Source organism: Myotis myotis, unplaced genomic scaffold, assembly GCF_014108235.1.
Source record: "Myotis myotis isolate mMyoMyo1 unplaced genomic scaffold, mMyoMyo1.p scaffold_m19_p_5, whole genome shotgun sequence".
NCBI classification, from domain to species: Eukaryota; Metazoa; Chordata; class Mammalia; order Chiroptera; family Vespertilionidae; genus Myotis; species Myotis myotis.
Genome location: NW_023416357.1, coordinates 4,875,275 through 4,896,081, shown reverse-complemented (window position 1 = coordinate 4,896,081; position 20,807 = coordinate 4,875,275). Strand labels below are relative to the sequence as shown.

Below are 20,807 nucleotides of genomic sequence, written 5' to 3'. Positions count from 1 at the left end.
GGACTTTTAAGTGGAAAACTAAGGCCCAGAAGAGGGTGTGAAGTATGCTTCTCCATTTAAAGGGGAAAGTAAAACACACGCCCCCGCGGACACTCCGACTCGGAAGGTCTCAGATCACACGAAAATAGCTGTGGCCTGTGGGGACGGGAACGCAGGGCTGGGGGAGCAACAAAAAGCAGCAGCAGAGATGCAAAATGGAACAGAAATTTATTTCCGTCATACCTTCAGTACATCACAAAGGCAGAGTGCTACCCTACGGCACACGGCGTTCCAATATCTAACCGGAGTATTTGCAATAAATATGCATCCTGAGACGCGCTAAGAGGCGGCTGTGTCAAGCACCCTGCAGTCTCCCAGTCTCCCACTCCGCAGCGTTCTGTGCGGGGCGCGAGGGGTGTTCCGTGTCTCCGTAAGTGCTGTGACGGAAAGTCCTTTCACATTTCTTTGCAGCATTTTCGAAATTGCTTAACTATAAACAACTTAGGGAAAGGAACATGGAGCTGGACAGCCGTTTCTGCTTGGCTGGCCTTGGTCGGCATCCAGTGCAGCCAAGCTCCCTCGGCCGGGGCGGCCCTGCGGTCCGGGCCCTGTCGGAGCAGGCCTGCGCTTTTAATTACACACTTGGCAGATTTCCGTTTTCTGTTTACATCCCTCAGGAAGATCCACGCTGACAGGGAAGTGGCAAGCAAGTTAGAAACATTTTCTTTTTTTAACCTGAAAGGAAAGAAAGGGAACAGAAACATTTCCCCCCAAAGACCTTTGCCATGCACCCCGATGTTTACCATACCGGGGTTTCTCGTCTCCAAGTTGAAACACAGACTGTTACTAACAGTTCTTGCAGAGATCCTCTCTGGGCGCTGGCAGAGCCGGGCATGCAAAAGTGTTCACCGGGTACAAGGAGGACTCACTCTCTTCAGAAACGCGCTCTAGGGCTGAGGGTCTGGCAGCTCACACTGAGCTTGGAATATATAACTACCTTTTGCTATCGCTGAAAACTTTGAGGAAAAAGTCCTATTTCTAAAAAGTCTTAAGCATGGTTACCTAAAAAATATTTTGTTAATAGAGTCTCATGTGAATTTCACTTACTCAAGGGGTTTAGATATGAAAACATCTTTAAGAGCCAATAAAAATACTGTAGAGAGGAAAAAAACACGACTTTTAAAAAATTGAGGTTAAGAACGATGAGGCATTTCTTTTGGCTGTAAACACGCAGTTTACTGTCCCTTGTTGAAACACGACTGTTTGGATTTCCTGAGCTTCGCGGGTAACGGCAGAAGGCAAGTTTGCATAGAGAATTTGCAACACGTCCACGATTTACTTAAAAACTTCTTAAGGGCAGTTTGCTTTTGTTTCTAAGCTTCATGTTTTAGTGAACGGTGCTCATCAAGCTCAGACTGCCCAGCCGGTGACGAGCCACCTAAGGCAGATGGGGGGGAAGATGGGATTAAGGGTTTTCAAACCCACAGGACATCGGGTAAAGGGTCCTAGGCGGGCACCGCATCACTAGCGCTGCACCGATCTGCTTAGAAGTCAAATCATGTCTGCGGATTGGAAACCAGAGGCAAGGGGGGGCGGGGGGCTCCCCTGCGCTGGCGGCCCAGCCAGCGCGGAGGAACCCGGCGGCATTCACTGCGCAGCGGTGTCCACAGGTCGCTCAGTGAGGACGGGGCCACACAGCCGGTCAGGCGCCAGGCCGGGGCCCACGCCCCAGCACCAGGCCCGGCTCCTGGGCGCGGCCCACCCAGCCCTGGAATCGGAAGCGATGACAGCGCCTGTCCCCTCTGCCGCTGTTCAGTCTCCCCGCAGCTCTGGGGGGACAGTCTTCTCCGGGGCCAGTCCTCAGAAAGCAGCCTTGCAAGGGCAGAAGCCAGGCAGGTCCCGGCGCACACCACGGACGAGAACAAGGGCAGTGGTCGCCAGCAACCCCGGTCCAACCCCAAGGCGGACAGCGAGGGGCAGTGTCCCGCCGGGGAACCCACTCTACTTCTTCTGGGCCTGGGTCTTACACATGGTAAGGATCTGCTTCAGAACTTTCTGGACATCTTCATCCATCTGGCCCTAGAAGGTCGAACAGAAGAGAGTCATTGGAACCTCAGTGAAGTCCTGTCTCACCGAGGGAATGAGATGGCTGGCTGGGATGAAGCCCCGAGCCCCCGATCTTCCCAAGGAATGTTAGTTACCCCTAGCAATCCCCACATTTCTCTAGGGAACTGAGACTGGGAGGGCCCTGCTCTCGAACCCCTGGAGGAGGACCAGGCCGAGACTGACAGAGCCCCAGCAAAGGGTGTCTGGGGTCTCCGTAGCACATATGAGCCCAGAGAGCCAAACCAGCGGCAGTGAAAATATGGACAAGCCTCGAACATCAAGCCCGGGCTCCCGATCCTGAGGGTGGGCAGCTGGCGGGTGGGGGAGCGGCAGCTGCGTCCTCCTATTTCTCCAGGAATGCCGAGGTCGCTCTCAGCAGTTAGGACAGGGTTCCCGACACAGAATCCAAAGCCGGGCGGAAGGCATTTGAAAGCTTTCCTAGGTACAGGGTTCTCCTCGAATTCTCATTCGTTCTACTAGTTTGATGACGGGACTTGGGGCAACGTGGACTGCAGTATTTCTTGCAGGCATCCGGGCACTTCGCAGCGCGTTACCATACCTGCACAGCGTACAGAAGATGCATCCTGTAAACCGATATGACCTCCTGGTGTTGCTTCTTGCATTCCTAGGAAGAGGTGATTTTACTTGGTTACAGAGAGCTGTGGCCAAATGCTCCCCAAGCGACTCCCTCCATCCAATGCTCACATAGAAGCTTTTAGATTGTTGTGAGCTCACTGGCTTGTGTGTTTCTGAATACTTGTCAATATTCTCAGGGGGGAAAAAAAATCTATTTTATGACTTTGTATGTCAACTCTAGAAGAACATTCATGTAAGAAGTAATTATAATCCCAAATTTGTTGCATATATATGTGTATATATGTATATATATACACACATATATACACACACACACACACACAAACACACACACATATACATACCTTATGCAAATATACAGATACATTCACACAAGGTAAATAGTGCAAGGAAATATATCAAATGCAAAAAGTAATCATCTCTGAGTGGCTGAATAATTAGTAGTTTTGGGGGGGAACTTTTTCAGAGTTTTTCTACATTTTCTAACTTTTCTACAATAACCAAATATTTTAATTAAGAAATATATTCTTTCAAAGGGAGTTATTACCACCCACTCCATAGCTGGTACCATATACTCCCCAGGAAACACATTGATTGAGCTGTTGGGGCACCGAGGAGGAGTTGGGGCATCGATCTCCATGGTCCCTCAGCAGAGCTGCTAATGCTTCTACATCTCCTTGTGGAGAGATCGTTCCAATTCCTCTCAGCGCCTACTTCAAGGAGCCTCACTTAGCTCTTAGCTCTTCTAAAAAGAGGCCGTTCCTCCTACTTCACGATGAAAACCGAGACTGCCGTAGATGGATCTCTTCAAAAATCTGCACAAGTCTCCCAATACTCCTTGTTGTCGCCTTCCTATCATCGTTGACATGTGTCCTCCCTACTCAAAGAGAACCCTTCAACCTCAGCCCTTTGATGTTCATGCCATCAGAAGGCGTGCTTGGTATCTCTCTGCTGTTTCCTCCCACCTTTCGGTCGCCTGCACGCAATCATTGATAACTCTCTCTGGTCACTGCCTTCCTTTTCATCCCGGCTTCTGTCAGCAGTGGGTTGACTGCAGCATCTGCATGGAGGAGCCACCTAACCCTGGCCTCCCAGTTCCTCCACTTCAGCTTCAGTGACTTGCTCCTCCTCCTTCCAGCCACTCACTCTCATGGTCATGGCCCTGCCTCTCTTACTGCCTCTGAAATCTCAACCGAGAGAATCCCACCCTCTGACCACCATCTCCTGTCCTACTAGCAAACCTATCTCAGGCTTCCCCACCTCGCACTGGGATTCTTCAGCCCCATCGGACACCTCACCACTCACTCACTTCTCCAGCAGGCAGTGCAGATCTGGCTGCCACGCCACTGGAGGTGTTCTCGCCAAGGCTACCCAGGCCACTAAATGCCACATCTCGGTCCTTGCTGCCTCCTACTCATCCCTTCGAGACTCAGCACGAGCACCACCTTCTGCAGGAAGCCTTTCGAGACTCACCCAGGCTGGGTAAGCACACATTTCTGCTGCCCTCAGCATGTTGGGCGTCTCTCTATTGATGAATGCTGACCACATCAGGAATCTGGCAAGCCATATTACATATCAATTGTGAGGGCAGGGGCTGTGTCTTATTCATCTTTATACCATCAGTACCTTGGACAATACCGACACAGAATAAACACATGTTGAGTAATTGTAAGAACGCCCGTTGAAACCATGAGCACTTTATCTACCCGTCTGTGATCACCACTTTCTCAAAAAGTGACCCACAGATCACAGTGGGGAGCATCTTCTTCTCCCCTGATTGCTCCTCCAGTGCTAGCGCTGGGAGCACAGAACAGCTGGTGTTGGCCTTGGTGGCCAGCCAGACTCAGGACAGCAGAAATCTGAACTCGCCAGTGCATCAACTGTGCCCTGAAGAAATCATAAAAGCCAGGTCCTGTTTGTAACAGGAAGCTAGCGATGGCCCAGGACAGACTAACCCTCGATTTCACATGGAAAACATATACCCTTGTCAACCGAAACCTTAACTGATCCTGCAATAACTAAACAATGGCCCTCCGAAGACGCCCACGTCCTAATCCTAGAGCCTGTTACCTACATGGTAAAGGGACCTTACAGTGTGACTAAGGATTGTGGGATGGAGAGAGAGTATCCTGATTATTTGGGTGCACCTTACGTAAATGCGATCACAAGGGTCCTTAAGAGAGAGAGAGCAAGGTCAAAGGTGGGAGAAGAGATGGGAGGACAGAGCCATGGGCTGAAGTGCTGTCCTTTGAACATGGCGGCATGGACTATGTGCCAAGGAATTCACGTGACCTCTCAAAGCTAGGAAGGGCAAGGAAGTGGATCTCCCCTAGAGCCTCTGGAGGGAACCAGCCCTGCTGACATCCTGACTTTAGTCCAGCAAGACTGGTGACCTCCAGAACTTTAAGATAATAAATGTGTGTTGTTCTAAACCAAGTTTGTGCTGCTCTGTCATAGGAAATAGTCATCGGAAACTAATCCAGATATGAGAGGACTTTCCGGGTGAAAAGGGGGTGGGGCCAAGAAACGGCTTCAGACCCGTAGATATGCAACTACCAGAGATCCTGGCCCCTAGCAAGAAAAGTGCTTGCCACTGTGAGAGATGGTTATGGCTGTTGCAGAGAAATGGAGAAGGGGCGATAAGCTGGTGGATGGAAGAACAGGCCTACTCCACTGTCCTGCCGGTTCCTCGTCCTCAGAGATACATCCCCCTAACTCACAGCAGATAATAAGTGGAAATTTGACAGTTCCTTCTTTTGCCCTCCCCAAAGAGGGCACCAGTGAGTTGCTCCCTGAAGTACACGCTCCTTCAGGTTGGGACTCCGGCCATGCCCACCTGCCCTCCTAGCGGAGTAGGCATGCAGTCCGCCTCGCCCTCCACCCCACCAGGCGGGGGCAAGCCCACTCACAGCCAGCTGGGTCTGGAGCTGCTTGACCTGCTGCTGCAGCCCGTCCAGCTGCTGGCTCTGCCTCTTGGAGGAGCTCGCCGAGTAGGACAGCTGCGAGAGGCTGTTCAGGGCCTCCTTCAGCTTGGTGACTTCCTTCGACATCTCGTTTATCTAGTGAAAAAGGAAAGCTATTACCAACAGGCAGGAACGTGCCTGCAGAAGCAAAATTCCAGGTATTCCTACGCCTTGAACACAGCCTGTTAGCCTACAGGACTTGAGACTCTGGAACAATTCCTTTTATACATTTCAAAGAAAACCCATAAAATGAAACACATAACAAAATCAGACAAACCCACGAGGCCTTCTAAGGCCATTATATTCAAACTAGAGGCTCAGTGCACGATTTCATGCATGGGTGGGGTCTGGCCAGCCAGGCCCGGGGAGGGGATGCGGGAGGTTGGCCGGCCAGGGGGAGGGGCTGCGGGCCATTGGCCGGCTGGCCCCACCCTCTGGTCGAACTCCCAGTCAAACTCCTGGTAGAGGGGACAATTTGCATGTTAGCCTTTTATTATATAGGATAAGGGCCCCCAATTAAATACTGTGTTTTGATGTATAAAGATAAACACTATTACACTGATTTCCCTTTCTTGTTTTTTCTTAACAGAAACAGGATTTTAGGCATTCTTTATTTGCTGGCATGGGCGATTAGGAATAAGTTATAGAAACCCTGATATTTCTGGACATCTTGTCTTAAAGTAAACACAATCTTCCCCCCTCCTTCTCCCACCTCCCTGCCCCCTTGGCTCTGGGAGCTCGTTGGAAGCATCCATCATCATAAAGGAATAAATGATCACCAGTGCTCTAGTCCATGCCACTCAGAGCATCCGGCCCAGGGGACTGGCAGCAAAGCAGATTTGGCACAGAACCATCCTCCACTCCGCTCTCCCCTCTTCCTCAGGCCACGCCCAGTCCATCTCTCATCACCCGCACCCCACATTCCTCCCCTGCTCCCCTCCCATGCACGGGTGAAAACGAGGGCCAGGAAAGGCAATTTTTATACTGACTTGGGAAAGTCCATGGGGCTTAGGGAAGCGGGATTAAGTCTGGAAGTATTTGGGTTCCATATGACAGAGGAATCTGTCTGGATGCCAAGAGTTCAAGTTCAAGATCGGTCACAAGCGCTTTTCAGTTTGTGGGGTTACTTCTGAGCCCTGACACTTGGCAGAGCTTCTGTAAAGTCATTTCACAAGAAAAATTATGCACCACATATGTGAAAATGCTTTACGATAAGGGAAGTGTCGTTCTTTTAAATAAATGTCTAACCTACTACTCTAATGTGGCTTTGGGGACAGAGGGATTCGTGTGCCGAGCCTCTGAGCATTCGCAGCAAGTTAGTGTGAACAAATGGTAAACATGCGAACGACAGAAGGTCCCAGGGCTCACTAGCTAGAAGCTCAACAGCAAGGGCCCTCGCCCACCTTCCTGTCTTTGTCCTCCTCCAGCCGCGAAGAGCTCTCCGAGTGCCGCCTCAGCTCCGCCAGCTCCTCCTGCGCACGCTGCGCCTTCTGCAGGAGTTCCCCGGCTTCTTGCTCTTTGGATCGCAAGAGAGTCTGAAGCGTCTCCTTTTCCCTTTTCAACTGTGAGGCCTCACTTCTAACCTGGGCGACCTCCGACTGGGCCTTCTCTTTCTCTTTCGCGGAATCCTTTAATTTCGAGGCCAACGCGCTCACTTCACTCTCCAGCGCCGCCTGGAGCTTTTCGTAGGCGGCCCTGGGCACCATGGCCTCGGTCAGCGCCGCCTTCTCTTCCACCAGCTGCTTCTCCAGCCTGGCCACCTCCACCTCCCTGCTGGCCAGGAGCTCCTGGAGACCGCCCAGCTTCGCCTCCATCTCCTTGGCGGCCGTCCGCAGCGTGGTGATCACCTGCAAGTGCTCGGTGATGGACACGGAGTTCTCCCTCTGGGCGTCGGCCAGCTGTTTGAGCTGAGCCAACTCCTGCACCGCCTTCGCATACTGGGACTTCATCTCGGACAGCGCCTCCTCCGCCTTGGCCCTGGACAGGCTGGCCACCTGCATCAGTTTCTCATGCTCTGCTTTGTGGACGTACTCGGCGGTGACGTCTTCCAGAGACTTCCTCTTCCGGTAGTCCTCCAGCTCGGCCTGCGCCTCCTTGTACAGCTGGGACAGCTCGCTCACCTGCTTGTTGAGCTCATCGATCATCCTGTGCATGGCCTCTTTCATGTCCCCGGCGTCATCGCCGGGCTCCTGCGCCACCTGACTTTTCAGAGTATCTTTCAGTTGCAAGATTTCTTCTTGGGCCTCCTGGTATTTCTCGAGCAGAAACGCTTTCTCCTTGTTCATATTCTCAATAACAGAGCAATAGGAACTTTTCATTGCCTCGTACTCTTCCGCGGGCGGCTGATTCCCTGCCCCCTTCTCCCTCTCGGCCAGTTTCTCCTCTAACGCCCTCACTTTCTCCTTGTTCCTCTCACTGTCTTCCAGTGCCTTCTGGAGGCCCTGCCTCAGCGCCCGTACCTCCTCCTCGGGGACCCTCAGCTCCCGGAGGTGAGAGTAAGAATCCACGCTCTCGGGCGACACGAGGCCCAGCTTCATCTGCTTCTGCACACTCAGGACTTCTTTCATCGCCTCCTCGTACTTGCTCTGAGTTTCTTTCAGTTTCTGGCTGAGGTCGGAGCCGTTCTCGGAAATCTCGGCGTTGTTCAAGCGCACGGGCTCTGGGCTCCGGGACTGGAGCTCGGCCTGCAGCTGCCGCCTCTCTGCCTCGGAGCTCTCCAGTCGCTTCTGCAGGTCCTGCAAGACCTCCTGCAGCTGCTGAATCCTGACATCTCCGTCGACTGGGGGTGTACTCAGGGAATGGGCAGAGGCCGGTGGAGGGGATCTGGAGTTGGGGGGAGAGGTTTCACTAGGTTTCCCGAGAGCCGGGGCCAAGTCAGTGTGAGTGGAATGGAAGGAGTCAAAGCTCAGGTCCGCTTCTGCCTCTTTGGGGGTTTTGGCCTAAAAAAAAAAAAAGCAAGAATAATGAAATGGCACCCAAAGTGCGGTTAGGTGAGCAAGCACCTACAAGGAGAGCACACACCCAGAATCTTTGTATGGGCTAGCAGCGGGATCGTCTTGCGGGTGTACTCTCGCCTCGTGAAAAAATATCACCTGAGACCCGGGAGTCAGATTCCCGACACTAAGCCTACTGTGTTCTGTTCGAACAGATTTTTAGCGCCACTTGAAAAACAGTAGATTTGCTTTGGCTGCAAAGCCTCCGGCTCAAAATTTCCCTTTATTTCTCATATTATTTATGCTGAAATGGGCAATGAATGGGCTTAGTACAGTTACTTCTTAAATTTGCTAAATGATCAACTTTACTAAATGAATGGCTAATCACATCTTTACACTTATCTATCTATCTATCTATCTATCTATCTATATATATATATAATTTGTCATATTATATATCATACTATGTATATAATTATAGATAATTTACCAATTTAGAAACTTACAGAAATAGGGCTAATGAATAATTCTTTCAAAAAAGAAATAACTTGGAACTATAAAGGCTTGGATCTATATAGTTGAGGCTAACTATATTAAAAAAGAAGAAACGAATGTAGATGTTTAAAATAAAATATCATCTGACTAACCCTGAAAAACCCAGTATCTTAACCCAACAGAATAGTCTGTGGCGGTGATCGATCTGCCTACCTGCAATTTATCTTGTAATTCCTTATTGTGTAGAGTTAGAGATGCAACTTTTGCTTGTAATAGGACAAGAATATCTGGTTGGTCAGCTTCAGAACTGATATCCAGTAAGCTATCAGCACCTGGGGAAAGAGAAAGGCAATGCAAACTAATATTTAAAAATTAAATGGTTATTTCTCTGGCCTCTAACAAACCCCCTTTCTGCCCAATCCAGTTCTTCCTGGTCCTAAGAATGAGAGTCCCATCAGCTGGATAAGTAAACAGCAATTCTCGGTCCTGGGTTTCCTTACTGGGGTATCCCCAGCACAATCCTAGATGCCTGGATGCACAGCACCTCACCTGAAAATTGATGGATTTGATCATGCATTTTCCCATTCACTTGATTAAGTATAGCTTGTCTGCTTTTTGTCCCTCCCATACTTAATGAGCCCCATTTCTGTGACTCCTTTTAGAAACACGTCTGGAAGATGGCTCACTTCTTAACCCCACCGCCATTACACAGGTTCAAACGTAATCAGCTACTTTGAAACTTTGCAAACAGCTTCCAATAAATGTCTCTCTGCTCCCCCTCCCGCTCCCTCACCCTAGTAAAAATGTAGCCTGCACACCACTGTCCCACTAATCTCCCTAAAATATGCTTTGATCGGGCCATTCCTTCAGGTCAAGTGCTTTAACTGCTCTCCCTCCAAATCTTCAAATCCCTTTATCTACATTAAGACTGCTATGATCTGGCCCCAATCTACTGTGTCAGGTTTATGACTCATGATTTCTTCCTCTGGTACCCCATACTCCTCAGATTCAAGGTTCCCATCAGACTCTCTATATTCTCAACACAAGGCTGCTTCTTTAATGCTTCATCCATACAACCGCCCTTGCAACATCTCTTTGGTTAGAAAACTCTTCGGCATCCTTCAGGAGAGCCATGTCAAACTCTGCCCCCTCCACAAAGTATCTGCTAACCACTGCAGCATGATACAGTCTTCTCCAAATCCGCAGTAAACAACCGTGGGCAAGCCACAACTTGGAGACATCCTACTGACCATCACGCTGCAATAGCATCGAAAGCAATGCCATTCACTGTGCTCACTGACGGAGACAAGGAACTTGCTCCAGGATATAATTCAATGTACCGCTTTCTTCACCTGGAAAGTCTTCTCATGAAAAAAAACGTCAGCCGGACAAAACAGTATGCCTAGTGATATGGCTGATGACTGTCTGGTGCAGATTCCTTATGTTTATCGTGCAATGGCAGCAGTTTATAGGGTGATCGGAATAGCACTGATCTAAATGTTTTCCTGTTATTTAAAAATTTTTCACAGCCATTTAATGCAAAGACAAAAGCTTTTCTCTTCATTTGAAAAGATACAAACTGACATTTCTTCATAGATACGCTTACTTCTGACGTCTAGTGCCCAGCCTGCAGCTTTAATCATGCAGTCACGTGAGCATGGAATGAATCAGGGGATTGGGAGCAGGACTGTAATTCTAAGCAACAGAAATCACCTCTAAGATACAATGGATGAGTTTTAAAGTGTCCAATGTAACAACTGTTACAGTGATGTTAACATTGGTCTCTACTAGGAATAAGAAAGTTAATATTTATAAATTCTACATGTTTTTTAATTGATTTGAGAGAGAGGAAAAGAGAGAGAAAGAAACATGAATGTGAAAGAGAAACATCAGCCGGCTGCCTCCTGCACACCCCCTGCTGGGGATCGAGCCCCAAACCCAGGCAAGTGTCCTGACCGGGAATGGAACCGGCGACCCCTTTGGTGCACAGGACGATGCGCAACCAACTGAGCCGCACCACCCAGGGGCAATGTTTCTCCTCTGTATGTTAAAGGCTCCAAACACATGAAATGCTAAGACTGAAAAACTGAATACTGGAGCAAAAAGGACCTTTGAAATACGCTGTTTTAAACTGATTCTAAAGGAACTACACTACATTCTTAGAGGACAAACCCGCAGGATGGACTCAACGCCATGAACGAAACCCTGACCCGATGAAGACAATCCGATTGTGTGGTTTCATCAGCTCACCGTTTTGCGTGTGGCCGACACCGGGGGCTCGGCTGGCTCTCCCTTCGGGAAACCACCTGCTGCTCACCTTCCAGGAGAGCTGCCAGCTTGCAGCCCACGGACCTCATCTCAAAGCAACCGCTTCAATACGCAACATAGAATAGGCAGCTACAGTAATTTAAGGACTTGTTTTGTGACAGAACGAATAACAAGATCTGGCAGCAGGTCTCGGGAGGCTACGATTTCTAGCAGGTACTGAGAATGCTATTTCAAGCAGCTGTAACAACAGCCAGGTGAGAGGACGTGACCTGCGAAAGCTCTTGGTGTCAAAGTCCCTGGTCCGCCTATGCCACTTGGGTTACTGTCTATGTTCATAACTGAAGGAAGTGCTAAAACTTAGTTTGGGACAAATGACAGCAGATACATTTTTTCGCATCTGGGCTCTGAGACGCCTTAAAATCCAGGTGAAGGTGCCTGAGGTACAGCGGGCATGAGCCATGTGGCAGTGGCAGCTCTGGGGGGCACGCTGGGGTTCTCCGGCCTCCCATACAGAGGAGCCCGCTTGGCCTCTGCGCTCATGGGACAGAGACGAGTCGAAAGGACAGAGGCAGATGCCTCCCAGCTTACCTGTAGTGCTGTCACTCAGTCTGTCTTTGTTTTCCCGTATGGAGCTGATCTCGGCCTGCTAGAACACAAAGATGACTTACAAGAATATTCCTGAATGTAACGTCCCACAGAGGAATCAAGCAAAATTTCCTCCCTGGTGTTATCTTACTAGAAAAACAGTGACAACATCTCAAGAAAAGAAGGTATACTAGCAAACATTTGGGTGTAAGATTTTTTTGAGACATACGTTTTAGTTTCTCATCGGTAAACATCTAGGAGTGGATGGCTAGATCATATGTTGAACTTTAAAAAAAAGCTGTGTCAAACATTTTCCCAAATAGTTGTAACATTTGACATTTCCACCAAGAGCATCAGAGGTCTAATTCTCCTTCGTCATCACCAACAATTGGTTTTTTTAACCTCTTTAAATTTTAGCCATCATAACTGGTGTCACTTTTTATTTTCTTATGTTTTTTAAAGGTCTTTATGCACTCTATTTCAAAAAATAACAATTGTGCTATTATTGCCTCGTTGGAGCCATAAGCATATGAGAAGATATTAGGGTATTAACTGTAAGAGTGTAACTTCCTTGCCTTGCATATGTATTCATCTTAAGAGTTTACTAGTAAAATCTAGTTAAAGTGAGGGAAATGATGGGTTGATAGAATATTTTTCAGATCAAAGTGCTTCCAAGTTAAAAGAAAATTTACCTTTAGTAACTCTTAAATGGGGGAAATAAATATACAATTAAACCACTGAAATTTCATTTTAACATTAATAAACTACTTTCTTCCCAAGTGCAATTTTCTAGTGATTATTAGGTAAATAGATATTAAATACCCTCCCATTCCTAAAAATAATTTCCAACCACAAGTCTACAGGACCAGGTGGAATAAAACCTAGTGGATTTTTAAAATTTTTCTAAAATAAATATGTTACTATTATAGTCAGGAAAAAAGATTAATTAAAAACATACAATTACTTCTCAGTAAGACATCAGAGAACAACGTAACTTTTCATTTGATTGGCATTATATCAACTCAGTTTAGTAAGACTAGCCCTAACTGGTTTGGCTCAGTGGATAGAGCGTCGGCCTGCGGACTGAAGGGTCCCAGGTTCGATTCCCATCAAGGGCATGTACCTTGGTTGCGGGCACATCCCCAGTGGGGGTTGTGTAGGAGGCAGCTGATGCATGTTTCTCTCTCATCGATGTTTCTGTCTATCCCTCTCCCTTCCTCTCTGTAAAATAATTCAATAAAATATATTTAAAAAAAAAAAAGACGACTGATTGTCAGGTAAGCTTCACCTTTGTCCCTTTTTATTGAATAAAGAAATTAATTATTAGCTAATGAATGTAATGTACTCATCCTATTCTTTTGGGATGGAGTCCACGCCAGGAAAATAACCAAGGGTGCTTCGGGATGAGAAATTTGTAAACCACCCCCTGAGAAGTAATTCTGTTTTGCCCAGTGTCGCATAACTTAAACCAAACCTACTATGTTTCATACAATTCAGTAGCCAAATTGAACACAGGAAGGAAATACCTTGAAGGGTGGTTCAGCAAAAAATGCTGATTCCTTTCCTGAAATTGGTGTTGAAGTTATTGATCGTGGGGAAGACACATCACTCAACTAAAAAGAGAAAATGAAAACCACTGGTGAAGGCTTCTTCAAAGTCTTTTCTCTACCAGTGTCAGAACTTCAGCAATGCAAACAAATCGAACAGTAATTCTCAGGTTCAATTATTTGGGGGGGGGGGGGGGAACAGATCTTCAGTGAGATTCAGAAACCTCAAATACTTTCTGAAAATTTGCAGGACATAGCTAAACGGCTTCGCTCCTATATGTACTAGAATCAATTTTAAAAATCGATGACTTATATGGCAGGTTGAGAACATTATTAATGAACATGCTAACATAGTTAAAATTACTTATCAGATGAGATACTGCTCTCAACTATTTGAATATAGATTATTCTTTTTATGGCCCATGATTCTTTTAATAACAAACCCAGCCTGCTTTTACTGCCATTTCAAAGACATCTGCGCTTCCTCCCCTCTGCAGTAGTCACTATAACCAGAAATGAAAGCTGCTTGTAAGTCAACCTGAAATGTAATTAGAAAGGCAAATAGAATTTAACAGTGTTTTCAGGAACCAACTACAATTCATTTTTAACTAACTGCTTCACCAGCTACCCGTTCTCCTGCCCTTCACACTAGGGCTTGAGGGCCCAAAGGAACTGAACTTGTCAACTTCAGGAAAAAGTCTCCGTCATAAAGACGTTGAGAAATTTCCTTGAGGCTTAAAAAAAAGGTACTGTTCGCCTGGCCAGCGTGGCTCAGTGGTTGAGCGTTGACCTATGAACCAGGAGGTCCCAGTTCCATTCGGTCGGGGCACATGCCCGGGTTGTGGGCTCGATCCCCAGTAGGGTGCGTGCAGGAGGCAGCCGATCAATGAGTCTCTCATCACTGATCTTTCTCTCTCTCTCCTCCTCCCTTCCTCTCTGAAATAAATAAAAACATATTTAAAAAATAGATACGGCTCAACTTTTCCGTTTTGAAATAAGAATCAACCTTATTTCCATTCTAATCATTAAAATCCTCCAGATCACAATTTGTAAAGAAAAATCTCCCATGTGCGCTGAAGGCTCAACTCTAAAACATTCTTTTTGGCGACACACAGAACAAGACGGCGCCTCTGCCGGTGCGAGTTCCCGGTGGGCTGCGTGGTGTTTACCTGGGCAGGACTGATAGGAGGTGGTGGAGCTTTGCGTTTTTTTGGAGTTCCACTTCTCTCTGAGCTTATTTTAGACACTTGGTCATGCTGAAAGTTGTCACAGGCCAGAGAACGGAGGCGGGTTAGTGAGGTTAGTAAAGTCTGAGCACACAGCTTCATCAAACAGGCACAAACACCTCCACAGGTCATGCATTTCTCACGGTATCGAGATCAGAAATCTGCTCCCCACATACAAGTAAGGGATGTGCATGCTCACAGTTTCTCTCGGCAGCCCATGCTTTAATAGCAAGAACATAAAAACACAAGGCAAGCCGAAACCGGTGTGGCTCAGTGGATAGAGCGTCGGCCTGCGGACTGAAAGGTCCCAGGTTCGATTCCGGTCAAGGGCATGTACCTGGGTTGCGGGCACATCCCCAGTAGGAGGTGTGCAGGAGGCGGCTGATCGATGTTTCTCTCTCATCGATGTTTCTAACTATCTCTCTCCCTTCCTCTCTGTAAAAAATCAATAAAATATATTTAAAAAAAAACAAAACACAAAAAAACACAAGACGAAATCAGCTGACGGTGGTGTGGAAACTGGGGGAGAGGAGGGTGAGGAGCTGTGGGCCACCGTTTAGAACCCAGGATACAGTCAGTCTAGCTTTCGTCCCCCGCTCCGCGTCACTTCCACCCCTTTCCTCACAGAATGTAAACATGGGGGAAGGGAGAACCTCATCTCTAAAGGTTCTGGATGAATAAGTGACACAGTTAGTGCCTAATACATCCAGTGCTGAGTGTTTATAATCTATTCAAAAACTCTGATGTGTAAATAAACAGCCAAAGATACATCTCGTTAATAATAAACAATAGTGGCTATGCTTTTAGAAAAAACTCCAAAGTATCAGGGCAAATTTCTCAATTTCGGTGTAACACTAATGACATTTTTAAGCAGCCCCAATTAAAAGGAAAAGCTAATCTATGATTTTCATTAACTATCTAACTTGCAGCCCCAATTAAAAGGAAAAGCTAATCTATGATTTTCATTAACTATCTAACTTTGCCAGGGATGTGGCTCTATAATCCGTATGAGAGCCCAAATATTTAAAATACTGTTATTCATTCTGAGCTTAAGCCACATCAAACATTTTCACAACCATAGGAAATATTAGTGCATTTCAGAAAAAGATACATATATAAGCAGCAGGTTTAAAGTGACAAGCTTTGGGAATAGGGTAAACCATTTAGAAAATATTTACCACCTTATAACGATGAATCATTTATGCTAAAGATATTTCACTCCTTAAATGTTCCCAACAGAGTCTTTCTGACTTTGCTAGGACCACAGAGTGGTTTAATCAGAACATTTTTCAAATTCTCACAAGCAAAGATGAAAACAAAAAAAATTCCCTCTCCCAAAGATAAATACCTGCTTTGGTTTTGTTGGTGTCTTTAAATCTATAGAGGAAAAAGTGGGGGGGAAAAATGAATTGTAAGAGGCATAATAATTCATATCCACTTTGGGTGGAGGGATACACACAATACACACAATACTTAGTACTTCATTTTTCTTCAAGAATATGCTTAAAAGAACAATAAAAGATATCATATTGCACAAATTCCTTAATCCTTTGGGGAAAACGGGGTGGACAAACTTAAAACAACACCGACTATTTTCTTTCACATACCAGCATCCTGAGAGATTTTTGATAACAGAAGGCTTTGAATTCCTGCGTTTTCTGAGAGTTTGGAATAATGTAAGGCATTGTGTCCGAGAGAATCCACAAGGGTTAGGTCTGCACCCTTTTTAATTAAGGCCTCCACGACATGAGAGCTGCCGATCTCACAGGCCACCATCAGAGCAGTTCTAAAGAAAAGGCCAACGCCAAGTTAGTACTAATTAGAATGGATTCCTGGGAAATCATTTCATTTGTCTTAAAAAAGGGAAAAGAAGATTAAGTGCCGTTAAAACTATGCTCTAAATCAGTGTTTCTCAACCTTCCTAATGCCGCGACCCTTTACTACAGTTCCTCATGTTGTGGTGACCCCCAATTTCATTGTTACAAATTGAACATAATTAAAGCATAGTGATGAATCACAAAAACAATATGTAATGATATATGTGTTTTCCGATGGTCTTAGGCGACCCCTGTGAAAGGGTTGTTCGACTCCCAAAGCGGCCGTGACCCACAGGTTGAGAACCACTGCTCTAAATGGACTCAGGGCACTGGGGAAAGGGGTGAGAGCATGTGTCGGGGAGTAGGGGAGACTGGGGGAAGGTCAATGGGGAAAAAAAGGAGACATATGTACTACTATTTGTAATACTTTAAACAATAAAATAAAATAAAAAAAGAAAGGAAAATTATGCCCATAAAATATGGTATAAATTTAAGTGATAACCAAAAAAAAAAAGTATATATTAGTACATTTTGGTTTTTTTCTCTTGTATACCCCATTCCTAAACCCATTCCCCTTATCAACAAAGGCACTAAAATATTATTCAAATGAACCTTTTATATTTATTTATATAAAAAATGTGTCTGAAAAAAACAACTGTGCTCTATGGGAATTCAAAATGGAATGCTATCAAGATAAAATTAGGTAGTTGTTTTTTAAAACCTCAAATTCATTCAAAACATTAAGCCATATTAGGCCAAATAATATAGACAAAATCTTCTAAATATGATGGAATTTTATAGGACTGGCACAAATCTCATCATTTTTTTTCACCCCAAGCATTTCAAACTACCTATACATCGTTAGGGTTATTTTTAAAAAGAAACCAATAGCCCTAACCGGTTTGGCTCAGTGGATAGAGCGTCGGCCTGCGGACTGAAGGGTCCCAGGTTCGATTCCGGTCAAGGGCATGTACCTTGGTTGCGGGCACATCCCCAGTACGGAGTGTGCAGAAGGCAGCTGATCGATGTTTCTCTCTCATCGATGTTTCTAACTCTCTATCCCTCTCCCTTCCTCTCTGTAAAAAATAAATAAAATATTAAAAAAATAAATAAATAGAAACCAATATGTTTACTTTAATTCTGCATGAAGAGGCATTAAAAATGGCTTATTCACTTTAGTACTTAATAATCTCATCACACATTCAATGATGTTCCCAGAGATCTGGGAAAAAATTTTTATAAGTCGAAACAGATTCTTGATTACTAAGGCAGAAAATAAAAAAGCTAAGTTAAAAACCACTTCCTACAAATGGTCTAAAACTCTGCTCTGATATTTTAAAAGACTCTCAGGATGTGCATATCCCTGAAGTCACGTGGTTTCACATTCTGTGGTACCTTCCATTTTTGTCCCTGGAATTTACATCCGCTCCATGATCCAGAAGAAAGCGACAGACCTCACTGTGGCCATTTTGCACTGCAAGAAGCAGGGGTATATTCCCATCCTAGGAGGCAAACTCAGAGTAAGATTTTTATTTTTTTAAAATATATTTTTATTGATTTCAGAGAGGGAGAGAGGGGGAGAGAGAGATAGAAACATCAGTGATGAGAGAGAATCATTGATTGGTTGCCTCCTGCACAGCCCACACTGGGGATCGAGCCCACAACCTGGGCAAGTGCCCTGACCAGGAATCGAACCGTGACCTCCTGGTTCATAGGTTGATGATCCACCACTGAGCCACGCCGATTAAGATTTTTAACGCTGACACCAATGCCAGAATTGCAAAGGTCCTTTTCTGTCTACATTTATTCCTGAATTGTCCTGTTGGTCTTATGGCTGACCCCCACCCCCCACCCCCGGGTGATAGTCTGTGCTCAGTTGGGCCCCTACATCTTAGTGTAACTCTTCTCATGGGATTTCACTCAGCTTTTCCTAGGAGCCTTCGCCTCCTGAGTCGCTTGTTCCTTGGGCCGAGAGAGAGAGAGAGAGAGAGAGAGAGAGAGAGAGAGAGAGAATGTTGAGGCTCCAGGCACGTACAGATCCCAGGTTTGCTGAGAGATGGTTCTGGACAAAAGAAGGACTTGCTTCACAAGGCAGCTGGAGGTCCCACCGCCCTCCCGCAGCCTCCCTGAGTGAACACATGGGTCCCCTGCCACTACTATGTCCTTGGAAGGCATCCTCTGTCATAATCTTACCAGGTACCAAAACATAACATGAAGGAAGAGTTTGTCCATCACTGACACAGGACTAGATAAAGAGCTGGATGGAAGGAATGACTGGCTCAATATGCTACAATATGACAACTGGCAATTCCTAAAAAGAAAATTAGATCCCCAACTCATACACATACATTAAGAATTCAAACACGACAATATAAAGCAAATGGAAAAAAACTAGAAGAATACATAGGCAACTATTTCCATAATCCTAGAGTGAAGGGGCTCGATTCAAATGACACAGACCACAAGAGAAGTTTTCATTCTGAACTGGGGTCGACCATCCTGTTCAAGGTAGATGTTTTCAAATAGGCAAAGGAGAAAGATAAGTTACAATAGCGACAGTTATTTTAACATGGGAATCTATAATAATAAAACGTAATATGCTAATTAGACCAGACGTCCTTCTGGACAACCTTCCGAACAAAGCCGGGGCTGCAAGGGAAGCTCGGGTCCGGGTGCCTGCTGGGGGCCGAAGGGAAGCCAGTGCCGGCAGCGGGGGGAAGGAAGGCCTACTCTTGCATGGATTTCATGCATCGGGCCTCTAGTTTGTCATAATACGATTGCTGCTTAAGGATTAAGTTTCCTTTTAAAAGTAGAATTTCAGACACATTTCTAAAAAATTATCTCTGAGCAGTTATAACACTTTCTGGTTGTCAAGTACTGAAATCCAGGGAGTGTGAAGTATGCACAAATTCCATATGCTCACTTCACAATATCTCCACGAGGTGTAAGTGTGCATATAGCAATTCCCGTGCAGCAGCAGGAAACGGAACCCTGTCAGCAGGAGCAACAGGCATGTGAACTGATTCTCCCAATAGCCCAGGAGGGTTAGGATTGGCTAGAAGTGGTCTTCACAGCTGCGAAACTCCGACCAGCAGTACCCGGTGATGCATGGGCACCAAAGGAAAAGAATAAAACTCCTCCTCAGACTTATTTTTAAAAATCAAGACACTGCGCCTTATTAATATTTAAGTTGATGGGAGACCACATATATATCCTTAAATACAATTATGCACACATGGGAAGTGCATGCAGAAAACGTTTGATTTAGCCCTGGCCAGGGTGGCCCCATTAGTTGAAACATTGTCCCAGACACCGAAAGGTCACGGGTTCAATTCCCGGTCAGGGCACATGCTGAGGTTGCGGATTCGATCCCCAGTAGGGGTGCATGTGGGAGGCAGCTGATCCACATTCTCTCTCTCTCTCTCTCTCTCTCTCTCTCTCTCCCCCCCCTCTAAAATCAATTTTAAAAACTGTTTTATGTATGATTTAGGGAACAATGGGGGATAATACTTATAGCCACTCTGCAGAAGAGTTAGGTTGAAAAGCCATGGAATTCGCCAAACACTGAGCTCTCTAAAGTGCCAGTGGCCCCCAGGAGCACCCACAGTGCCCCAGAAACCATGTCCACCTCCACCCCGCGTGGCCACCTGCCACTTACCAGATCCTTGAGGTTCACCGGGCTCTTGTGCTCGCACAGAAGCTGCACAGCCTGGAGGCAGCCCTGCGCCGCTGAGGAAGGGAAAACAAACACCAGCGATCACAAAGCCACACTCGCAGCCTGGGCACCCCGCCCCCCTCGGGCAAGAGGCTGGGGTTCTACCCAGCTTGCTTCCGCTCACTCTGGCTGCATAGAAGAGAAATGGCGCCGGGAAGGTAAAATTAGAGACGTTTCAATTACTGTTTAATTTCAGCGTTAGCCGGCCCTGAAGCCAGCGACGGCCAGTTGCCTGGAGGCAAACATTGGCCCTAGCGCTTCCATAACCAGCCCTAAAAGAAGCCTGTCAATCTCATCCTCCCAGAGCTCAGTGTCAACATTTTGCCACTTGAAGCTGCAAGACAGTTAGTAAAACAAAATGTTGACAAATGGGTTGATGTTATTAATGAATGCCAAACAAAAGACTCTGTATCACACATGACTTGAATTCTACAGATGTTTATGAATACCCCTTCGTTTAAAAAAGAACCTTTAAGTTAATTAAAATATAATTAAAACAATTTCTTTTTGGTTGTTTGGAGGGCAATGGGTGAATTCTAGGTTTACTCCTTGGTAACTCCACACACTTTGCAAGCT

The 20,807-nt window shown here is 46.2% G+C and overlaps 1 protein-coding gene across 5 annotated transcripts in view; it reads right to left on the bottom strand.

The window, feature by feature from the left end:
- Nucleotides 1-188: 188 nt before the first annotated feature.
- The window catches only part of RAI14 (retinoic acid induced 14), a 50,093-nt gene continuing 29,474 nt past the window's right edge, over nucleotides 189-20,807 (bottom strand). The window contains exons 6-17 of one of the 5 annotated variants that reach the window (XM_036308717.1): nucleotides 20,175-20,245; nucleotides 17,912-18,018; nucleotides 16,307-16,485; nucleotides 16,048-16,076; nucleotides 14,643-14,729; nucleotides 13,453-13,539; nucleotides 11,930-11,984; nucleotides 9,287-9,405; nucleotides 7,049-8,584; nucleotides 5,592-5,741; nucleotides 2,645-2,710; nucleotides 189-2,058 (exon numbers count right to left, since the gene is read on the bottom strand). In XM_036308717.1, the coding sequence (XP_036164610.1) occupies nucleotides 1,981-2,058; nucleotides 2,645-2,710; nucleotides 5,592-5,741; nucleotides 7,049-8,584; nucleotides 9,287-9,405; nucleotides 11,930-11,984; nucleotides 13,453-13,539; nucleotides 14,643-14,729; nucleotides 16,048-16,076; nucleotides 16,307-16,485; nucleotides 17,912-18,018; nucleotides 20,175-20,245 (2,564 nt within the window). In that variant the 3' untranslated portion in view covers nucleotides 189-1,980. Of the gene's footprint in view, nucleotides 2,059-2,644; nucleotides 2,711-5,591; nucleotides 5,742-7,048; nucleotides 8,585-9,286; nucleotides 9,406-11,929; nucleotides 11,988-13,452; nucleotides 13,540-14,642; nucleotides 14,730-16,047; nucleotides 16,077-16,306; nucleotides 16,486-17,911; nucleotides 18,019-20,174; nucleotides 20,246-20,807 lie in introns of those variants that run through there. The other 4 variants (XM_036308716.1, XM_036308718.1, XM_036308719.1 and 1 more) reach the window with 4 other exon arrangements.